The following is a 10,959-nucleotide window of genomic DNA, read 5'->3' on the forward strand; positions in this document are numbered from 1 at the left end:
AGGGGAGAGGTCTCCAGAAAATACTCAGGTAGGGATCTGAGAGATGATGTAATGGCGTGTCATCCCTACAACATTGCCCCTGGGTCATTTGGGACAGCTGAGCTTCATGTTTGTCAGCCAGGGAGTTTGGTAGGAAGCAAAATTAGTACAAAGTCTATAAAACCCACACCATACTGTGAATTAGAAAATGAGAAAGAAACGAGGACTTGACCAAATTTGTCTTTCCAGAACCAGGGTGAGGTTCTGAGATTCCTCTCTGGGAGTGACTGTCTCTTTAGCTTTGTAACCATCAACTTGAAATCCATGTTGATAGCGCCTTTCAAATGCTAATTATATTGCTTACATCTGTACAGCCCAAAGACTGTTTTGAATCTTCTATGTTAAACATTTGGAATCATGTTTTTAAAAAGGAGGCTTACACATATCCATTGCAATTTACAGAAGATGCTAGGGAGAAGTGGACAAAAGTAACTAATCACTAGTAGTAGGTCCTTGTCTTTCTCCCCAATGGAACAAGTTCGCATCGTTGTATATAACGAGTTTTAATAATCAAGGCTTTTCTTAAAGATAAATTGCTCAATATAGCAAAAATGCCGTCACTTCAGATTCCACTAATTGTCATTTGTACCACTTTGGTCTGGGCTGTGTTTTAGTTTGGCCATGAAAAAGTTTGTGACTAGTTAATATTATAAAAAATAACACAAGGAAAGGTATTTCTTAGAACAGATTATTTTGAGAAATTTGCATGTCTCTGAATATGCAAATGCTAACTGTATATAAATGTATAGATAGGAAAATCTTTATCTATCTGGAAATATGTTGCTGATTACTTCCAGTATTTTTACCACTTCAGAACTCCTGAATAAGAATCTCAAAATTCACTTGAAATTAGACTTTATGTTATCTTAAAGCTTGAATGTGTTTTGTTTGGAAATGAATTTTCCTCATGTACACCCTGTCAAGATTCATCTTGCATTTTTGGTTCTACCATTATCAACTCATTAATCTGACATACATTTATTGAAATATTTAGAGAAACAACGTGCTAGACCTGTTTTCATTATGATTCTAAATTGCGTGATTTCTATTCTCGGCCATGTTTTAATCTAACCACCTGATTATTAAGTATGGTGCTGCTTTCATTTTAACTTCGTTTTTAGCATCAACTTTGGTTATATTTTCATTATGATCACTTATTTCAAACCCAAACACTTGATTGTGAGTCAAAATATTTAAAATAAAGAGACTTTAACTAAATGAAAACATTTCATCATCAGAAATGGATAAAAATTGCTATCACATGAAAAAACAATAGCCACGTAGATAATCAGCCAAGCTAAGTCTGGTCATCTGTGCCCCTAGCTGGGCCCAGAAAGCGCACTCGTTTGCCGACAACATCGGTGTGTATTTTAAGTCTTGAATTCCAACAGCCAGGCCATATTTTCTCAAATATCGTAAGCAAGTCTTCTTCTTCTTTTTTTTTTTTAATAAAACAGGTCAGGTCTTGCTCTTTCTGATCAATGCTTAGTGCTGTATTTTGGGGTGTGCTGGAATTGAAGGGGCGGGCGACACAGTAAAGAGATGGCATTGGTAGACTTTCCTCAAAACAGCCCGAAATGTGTAGGGCCTAAATCTGACAGGAAGCCACGATGCAGCCACACACACACCCAGCGCCTGTCGCAGCGGAGGGGCAAGGAGAAATTGGGTGTCCCCGGCCGGCGGTTTCCAGCTCACTCCAGTTGAAACCCTGAAACGCTGGACCCCGGCCAATGTAATGCCATTGTGTGTGTGTGTTTTGTTTTAAAAGAAAGGCCATAGGGACATACCAGGAAATTACAGGCTGGTTAGTTTTGATTCAGTTGTGGTTAAAATCTTCAGAAACTATTTTAAGAAATCAAACAGAGGAAGAGCAGGAACTCAGTTTAGAGGGACCCGTGTGGTTTCAGGGAAGAAATAACTCGCCTCACTAACGGGATGGAATTCTTTGAGGCTGGATTATCAGAATCAGGTACTATGAGCAAGACTGTGGGACCTAAAGAGCTACAAAATCCAACAGTTCAGAGTAAATAACATTAAGACTGTGCCTGACTTACTGGTTACATTGAACACTGATTTTGTAAGTAACTGGAGTGCTTTTCTTAAAAAAAAAAAAATTAGTTATGCATACAAAACTGGGGTACAGTCAGAGGTGCAGGGCAGTGAGATGCTTCATCAGAGACAGAGCGGGGAGCAGAACAGGCCAACTGACAAAGTACACTGCTGAGGGGAGCAGCAAGCGGGTCAGGAGAGGTCTGCTGCGCCATGTGGGTCAGCTCCAGGTTAGGGATCGAACTCATGCGGAAGTGGCTTTAGCTTCTTAATGCTGTGCTTTAACTCACTGCGCCACCAGGGAGGACCCTGGAATGCTTTTAATTATTGCAAGCATTTTCCAGACTTCAGGAAGAAGGTAAAGAAACACTTTTAAAATCGAGTCATTATTTCCTAATAAAATAGCTGGCTACCAAAAGAACGAATGATAATTAGCTACTATCCTATGCCCTTTAGACAGGTTAACATCGTTCAGCCTCTCGAATGACTCACTCAGGTATAGCGTCTCGGGCCCAGTGTGCAGATGTGAACACCGAAGCTTTGAACAGCTGAGCTTCCCAAGGTCGAACAGATGTTCAGTGTTGGAGCTGGGTGTGAAATCCCAAACTGTGGGACTCTCAAGACCCTGTTTTCAGGCCCTCGGTGTGCCCCTCCTGATGGGTCTCCCTAATTTTGCACTGCAGCTCTCCTGGCTCACAGCCAGTGGAATGCCTGCTCAGAAATGCCTCCCTGTAAGAGGAGGCTTTGCTCAGTAATCTGCCGACAGCCATCTGGTCCCCCCAAGACCTCCTGCGTGGTATCCTGAGGTAAAGAGGTCTAGGGGACAGTCTAGGACAGGACCCAAAACAAAGGTCACTGGCTGAACCAGCCGCAACCCCCCCGGGAAATCCTGACTTCATTTCCAGTTCCACTCCCCTGTTCAGGAGTGATCTGCTTTCTGGGGCGATCTTCTGAGCTAAGTTCCTAACGTTACCCCAGACAGCCCAGCCCTTCCCTCCAGCTTGCGCACAGGCGAGGCAGGTGATGTCAGTTCACCTAATGCTCACGTTTCTGAGTCTACAGGACCCTGCAGGAGTCAGACACCAGACAGGGATCAGATCCACCCCGTGTCGCATAGACATGGCATCGCTCTGAGTCTGTGGCTCAGCAATTGTACCCAAAAAAATATCAAGGTGGCCCACCGGGGCGTTTCGAAGCATTCTTCAGGCCGCAGCGTTGGGTCACGTGAACCCAATCGCCTCCCATACCTCCAGGCTTACGTTTTCTACGCGATGGTAGCTTTTTGGAGAAGCGATAGCCTAGCTCAATCCCAGGTGTTCTATTTTCTATTTGATGGGGGGGGGGCAGGGAGGGGAAGGGGAGGAAGAATAAGTAGAAAATATAGAAAAGGCAAACATCCTTAAAGCCATAATTTCGGGGCAATCAGTGTTAACATGAGGTATGTTTCTTTCTGTTCTTTTCTACATGTTGTCGTCATTGTGAAAATATTTTCAGTCTCGTATGTTTTCAATTATAGTGTACCTGAATGCTTACTACCACAGTATCCACACCCATCACTGCTATTGGGTATGTGATACTCTGGCCTAGGCAAAGCGCCCTCTTGTTGAGCTGCTATGGTCTCGCCACATGGTTTTTATATAAACAGTGTGATAAGCAGCTTTATAGTATAGGGTTCTCCACGCCCTGGATAATTTCCTCAGTGTAGGTTTAACGTAATAGATTCATCAGACCTCAAAGTGTTCTCCATAATGATGTTTCCAAAATAGGTTCTAAAGCTTTTCAGACCCATTTCTCCATTTAAAGACAAGAGGGACCGTAGTCAAACAGCTCAGAAATGTCTATGTCCTTTCTCTGTATGTGTGGACACACACACATCCACAACTTTTATGTATGATTTAACTGTGCGTTGGTTTATAAAGGAGGAAGGGTTTTTATGAAAATAAATCTCTCAACCTTATTTGAGACCACACATTTCTTTCAGTCTATTCATCGGCCTTTTCCCAGCTGGGGCCAGGTGGTAGGACAGATTATTTAGAAAATAGAATGACAGCTTGCAAAAGAACTAGAGGAACATTCTAGTTGCTCATAAATAATAATGGAGTGACTAGGTCCCTTAACCTCCATGAAGGTTCTTTTCTCTATTCTTAATAATATTTTAGCAGGCCTAATAATAAATCATCGTCGAAACACAACGTTATCCGTTTGTATATACATAGACAAATGTGTACGTACATTGTTAACTATGGGGATAAAATGAAGTATAGATATTTTCCATCTGACATTGACTTTTACCATTCACATCTCTTTGCATTACAAGGAATAAAAGATTCAAAAGCTGTCATGGTACTTGAAGATATTTCATAGTATTTGAATTTTGACATCAAGGGGGTTTGGTGTCAGGAATGTTGACATCCATTTGAATTTTGATGTTTAGAATAAAACATTTTTAAGTGTTGTATAACTGGGCTCCCTTGTTACAGGGAGGGGGAATGCTGTATTTTTCCCTTTAAAAAGTGAGACTAACAAGGCACCACTGGTAAGTATTGTATGTGGGTATCTCTAAGTAGGTGAGATGCTTGCACTTTTGTCAGTTGTGGCTGAGAGCCCCACAACTGCTAGGTAGCTTAAACTTTTCAGAAATCTCTCTGCCCTCATCCCAAGCTCTCTCACAGTAGGAGACATCCATGTGCTTTCTGCACACATTTTAAGGAAAATGGACTCTGTCACAAATTTAACTCTTTCTTTCAATGCTTGAAACACATATTCTCCAGACGTGCTGAAGAGCTGCACTCTCTGGCTAGCTCCTCTTAAAAGTTTAAACTTGCCTTTAATCGGCACAAGTCCCCTCTGAGTTCCTTACGTGGTGAGTAGGTAACCACAGCATAGGGACACGCACTGCTGTGTTTTCCAGAAACAAGGTTGGTCAAAGAAGAAGTTGTTGTGGACAAATTTTAGTTGATGATTTAGGAGCAGGGTCCACTTTTTGGCTTAGCTAATCTGGTTCACTACCCCCATTCAAAATCCCAAAACCTAAACCCATCGTCACAAGGGGCTGACTGAGGTTTTGAGTTAAGACTGAGAGAAGGATAAGAAGACAGGGGGTGGTTTTTCTGTGCCTTGGACACGGTAGAAATGATTCTTTACCTTTGGACCTGTGTAGAATTCGAGGACCCTGTCTGGAACCACAGAGACAGAGCGACTCTCCTGGGCCAGCTCAGGTGTGGGGGGTGGGAGGAGTGGGAAGAGACTGAACAGGAGAAGGGGTCCAGGTGAGCCCTCGCTAGGCCAGCAGAAGACAGGTATGGTCCAGCAGAAGACAGGTGTAGCCAAACACATGTACAGACATCCCCAGGGCGTCTCTGCCTGGGTCACCAGTCCAGGAGGGCCAGGCTCTTCCAGTAGCTTCTGTCTTCTGCCCTGTCGTTTCTCTCCTCCAGGAAAGTGCCCACAGAGTAGCTCTGCCTAGAGGCTCCCTTACAAAGTAATATTCTTTGAAATTTTACTAACTGAAGGTACATCAGTGGTAAATGGAAAATGCAGAACATTAAGTTGTATCAACACAAAAAATGGCGATCCTGTCAAACGGACGCAGAAACAGCTTGAAAGGCTGTCAGGATCCCCTCCCTCCTCCTTTGGGTGATGGGATTATGATGATTTTTGTAAGTTCTTCATATTTTTTTTTTCTAATTTTTGAATCGTGATTATTTAGAAAAGCTAACGGAGTAAGCCAGGATGTGTAACTATTAAAAAAAAATACTTGTGTGAACGTACGTGAGGATGGTTGATATTAACAAGTGAATAGCAATGGAAATTTAGTTTAAAATAAAATGCTTTTCTCCCGTCTCCTGGGTCTGGCCCAGCGAAGGGTATGCAAGGGCAAAAAAATCAGAGCCAGAGGCAGGGAAGCTGAGGGAGAGCAGAGCATCGTGGGGGGGCGACGGGCTGGAGGTGGGGGCGGGAGAGACACCGACTAACACGGAACCACAGAACCAAGTGAGTTAGGCTTGGGTTCTAACCCAAACTGTGTGTCTCCACCACAGCTGTGTCTTGATTCCTGGGGGTAAGATTGCCCATCTGGCAGGTGGTTTTGTGGGTGCAAATTCAAGATGATGATGTCTGGGAAGTACGGTTCGGACGACGTAGCTAAGCCTCTGCTACTAGTTTGTCACTGTTGGGAAAATGTTGGCTGTGGTCTGCCCTGCTCTCTGCGGGCCCCTGAGGAACAGCATAGGGAAAAGAGGCCAGGGAGCGCCTTGCCTTCCATCTCCTTCTGACCTGTTTCCCTTGGCCTTCACCCCCAGCTCCCTCCGTGCCGTCACCCCCACTCCCGACACCGAAACTACAACTCCCAGCAACACCAGAGGAAGGATGCTGGGACCCCAGGATGGAGTTAAGCAGCCATTTTGGGGTTTTGGCTATAAAGGTGGACATGTTGGGCTGAGGCTCGCTCTCGTGGCCTCGTGGCTGGTGGCTGGATCTTGATCAGCTCTCAGCATGCTACTGGGGTTCCAAGTGAGTGGAACTAGTGGGACGCCCCGGTTAACTTGTATCTCTGCCTCTTTCCCTGGGTTGTTCCCCCTTGTAAATCAGCCCACCGTTGACCTTCCTGTGAGCATCTGCAGTACAGCTGAGTGACGCACAGCCCCGTTCACACCGGGCTGTAACGCTGTGGCTTCAGGGAAACAGGACCCCAGGCTGGGCCACATGACCTGTTTAGTTCTCCTTGCCTCAGGTGCTGTGCAGTTCGGGGAAACTAAGCAGTGTCGGTACTCTGTGGATTTCCCGTGTGCCCTAGATGCTGTGGCAGCTGCGCTCCCAGGAACACCACGTGAGGTGAAAGCAGAGTGGCATTATGAGTGACCGGGCCAGGTGTAGGCAGATGTTTAAACAGAGGAAAGAAACGCTGGGACGGTCAGTCGGTCCGTGCTGATGCCTGGCGGGCGGGCGTGGCCGCCGTGGGGGCGCGTGTGACCCGCCTCTGACCGCAGCAAGGTCGGCCGCGGACTCTGTGCAAGTAGCATTATAAAACAAATATTTGCTGTGCCTCGCTCCCCAAAGGCCCCTCTAGCCTTTACGAATGCTCAGTTAGGAGGTCTTGGCGTTCATAATTATAACAATATAAATTTTGAAAACTTTCGTCAAGGTTTGGAGAAAACTTCTCTTTCTGCTTCCCTTTTAGCTGCTGTGTATGTCCTCAGTGGCCTCTCAGAGAGGTGCTGCCCCAGGTGAGGCAGCAGGATAGATCCCCCCACCCTCACTGTGTCCCAGCAGCCGAGACGTTTCCTAGTCCTCACGCCGCTCTCTGCTGGCACCGGCTGTCCCCCTGTAAACGGCCTCCTCCCCGGCCCTTGCCCTCCATCTCACCCCCGGCGCGCTTTATCCCGGCGTCAGCTCCCCGTGGGACTCAGCCATCCTGACTGAAGGGATGAAGACATGAGCAATGAGGCCGCAAGCCATCGGGTGACACAGAACGTCCGTGCACCCGCGAGACGAAAAGCCGTTGCTCGCTCCCTCGGGTGGAAAAAAACTGTTGTGTCTTTCCAGGTGACAGAAGATAGATTTAAGATAGAAAAGGACAAAGGCAAAGCCAAATCTCCCAAGGAGAAGAAGACGCCAAGTGCCAGGGCTGCCAAGGGGAAGGGCAAGGACCAGCCTGAGGCCGGCGCGGCGGTGAAGAAGACCACCCAGCTGAAGCGCAGGGGCGAGGAGGACGGCACCAAGCACTACATCGGTCAGTGGTGGCCGCTGGCGCCCTCCGCCTGGCGCGCCCCGGGAGGGAGCTGGGCTGCACGGCCTTCGCCGTGCCTCACCGTCCCGTCTCTTCCCTCTCTGTAAGCCGTGAGTCACATGCTTGCCACCCAGTGGGAGAACATTCCTACTTGCCATTTACTCGCGCTTTCCATAAACACCCAGCACACGCCTCGCTATGGGCACGTTTCCAGGGTGCACATGACGAAGGGGGCGATGAGTTGATTGTGCCACGGGAGCGCTGACCGTCCTGCTGGAAATCTCTGTAGAAGTCAGACGTGATTGTAAGGTAGAGGGAAGAGCGAGTCTTGCCTGGAGTGAAACCCAACAGTTATACAGCCAGACCAGTGAGTCTGTAACTCCATGAAAGCACAGAGCTTCCAGACCTGGGTCTCTCCCACCGCCAACCCTGGCTAGAACAGCTAGAATTCCCTTCCATGCCAGACGCGTTACAAAGAAATGGTCTGACGTAGACAGTGGTGAGTAATTCGTTGCCATTGTCCCTGAGCCCGTTGAAGCTCTGCATGTTGTCACTTGCCCTGGAGTGGAATGGTGTGCCTTCCCACCCTTCACCAACTTGGCACCCCAGAGCTCTCAGCTTGGAAACCCCTAGACTAGAAGCAGTGATCCAGTGGACCCAGTAGGTCATACCAGCCATGATTTGTTCAGTGATGGAAGGAAGAGTGTCACTGAGAAATTAGAAGTGGGCGGCACTGTTGTGCCATTGGTAAACTGATCTGAAGGTAGCCTGTAAATCAGTATTAAAATAGGGTCCTGATGCGCACTCCCCAGAGCCTCTCCTCCTAAGATAAACGCATGTTTAAACATCGATAGAGCAATGCCACCAGCACGAAATAGAAGGGGAAAATTTTAGGCGCGTGCACAGTCATTATCTTGTTCATTTAATGCAACAGATGCACAGCTGCTGCTTAGCCCCCGCTCGGCACTCACACCGGTGGCGTGAACGCACAGAATACTCTGGTAGGGAGCAGGTCCGTATTCGATATTTCCCTCTCCTGTAAACACCTCTACTTATAAAATACCACAAAGCTGTAGCTACTCGTAATTCAGGAGTAAAGCCAGATGTGACTCAAAAGAGATTAGAACCAAAAAAAAAAAAAAAAAAAAGAAAAGAAAAGAAAAAGAAAAAATATTACAGCCTAAACTTTATTTTTACAAAAACCCCAGCACACATTTTCCATGACCACAGGCCTCATGTATGTTTGTTCTCCTGTTACGCCTATGTCTCATTGCAAAAGTGATTTAATATTTTGTAAAATGGCCACAGCCTTCTTACTGGAAGGGCACTAATGAAAACCAGTCAACATGATTGCATTCCAGCCAACTGGACTGTTTTTGGCAAGCAGGCGTGATTATAAACGCATGCATAATGTAGAGGGCCATTGAACGGGCTGAGTGCAACCTGTTCTCTTTTAAGGTGACGCCTGCTCTTCTTTATGGTATTTTCGACAGACGATGAGCCAGACGATGGTGCCCAACATTACATTATAGTTGTGGGCTTCAACAATCCTCAGCTATTAGCGATTATGACGGAGCTTGGCATCCCCATAAGCAGCGTGATTAAAATAGCTTCGGAGAATTACGAATCTCTGCAGACACACCTGGCAGCAGTTAGCCAGCAGCAGGAAGTTCTTCTTCAGCCCCGAGGTATGCAGCCTGCGACATGACTAAATGGATCCTTCCATAGCTCTGCCCTCCTTCAAGTACACACGTGGCACTCTGCGCAAAACACACTTGCACAATACATGTCTTCTTAATTCCTTTCCAGACTTTGACTTGCTCTTTATTCTGTTTGTGTTGGCCAGGTGTGTTGTATGTTTTTGAAATTAAAATCACTCCCTCTGTTCCTATCCCACGTTAGCTGCAGAAACCATAGAATGGGGGTCAGAAGACTGGGTTACCCAACTGCCTTTCCCAGGAACATGGGATCTATAACTTTTACTAAAGCATGAGCCAGCTGGATCACCTGGAACAGATCTGTTCTTCTCAAAGCCACAGCCACTGGTTGGCCCTGGGGAGGCCGTACACTTGACTTTGCTGCTGGTGCAGCGTGGTACATCAGAGCGGGCGCTCTGTCTTCTGAGTATTAGCCAGGAAGAGGAGGGGGGATGTCCAGACCACACTGCCACTCATCTGTGGGAGCCGACGAGCCAGCGAGGTCCTGCGTGCTCTAGGCAGTAGGGCTGGGGCTAGCGTGGCCCTCTGGCCTGGAAGCTCAGCTCTTCTGCCACATACTGCAGTTTTCACTGCTACTGATCAGTCATCCCATCTGCACAGGACTTTATCGTTTGTAAAGCCACGCCCCCATTTTTAAAAAGATCCAAAAGTTGGACATGCTACCACTGTTAATAAAAATAACTGTTATTTATTATAAAAATAACTGATTTATTATAAAAATAACTGTTATTATTATGCCCCTGCCTTCCACCTGGGCTCTGGGCTACAGATTTGAAGTACATTGACTCATGTAGCTTTCATGTCGACCTAGAAAGGAGGCCTTGTGGTTTGCATTTTACCTAAAAGCTCGCTCAGCCTAGAGGTGGCTATTAAATAAGGGTTGAGATTCAAATCCAGTTACTCCTGACTGTCTCCAAAGAGTGTTAGAGCATTTAAGTAACTCATCGAAGCCAGACAGAAAATGTTGCCTAAGCTACATACACAGTCTCTCTGCAAATAACATTTGTATATAAAAATAAAACCAGAGAAAAATGCATAGCACAATAGGATAGTGAGACCTTAGTCGTGAGGACTATTTAATTGTGGGCATGAATAAACACAAGTACCTGTGCAGCCTTATGGAAAGCTGCCATGTTTTTATAGTTAGGACACGCGTGCCCAGAGAAGCCAGTCTCTATTTTAGTTTATTTTTTAAAGAGTTGTTTATTTATGCATACAAGTACTGGGGTACAGGCCAGAGAAGGAGGGGGGGGTGAGAGGATGCACCAGAGACAGAGCGGGGAGAAGAACAGGCAGATTGAAGCACACTGCTGAGGGGAGCAGCGCATGGAACAGGAGAGTCTGCTGGGCCGTGTGGGTCCCTCCCTGGCCGGGATCCAGCTCATGCTGCAGCGGCTGCCGACAGCTTCCTAGTGCTGCACTTTA

At 46.5% G+C, this 10,959-nt stretch overlaps 1 protein-coding gene across 1 annotated transcript in view; it reads left to right on the forward strand.

Moving 5' to 3' along the window:
* The window catches only part of SPAG17 (sperm associated antigen 17), a 128,538-nt gene that overhangs the window by 38,138 nt on the left and 79,441 nt on the right, over positions 1-10,959 (forward strand). The window contains exons 5-6 of the mRNA XM_004689481.2: positions 7,633-7,819; positions 9,310-9,504. Coding sequence (XP_004689538.1) covers positions 7,633-7,819; positions 9,310-9,504 — 382 coding nt within the window. The remainder of the gene's footprint in view (positions 1-7,632; positions 7,820-9,309; positions 9,505-10,959) is intronic.

The sequence above is a fragment of the Condylura cristata genome, unplaced genomic scaffold (genome assembly GCF_000260355.1).
Source record: "Condylura cristata isolate star-nosed mole 26May11 unplaced genomic scaffold, ConCri1.0 scaffold00026, whole genome shotgun sequence".
NCBI lineage: Eukaryota > Metazoa > Chordata > Mammalia > Eulipotyphla > Talpidae > Condylura > Condylura cristata.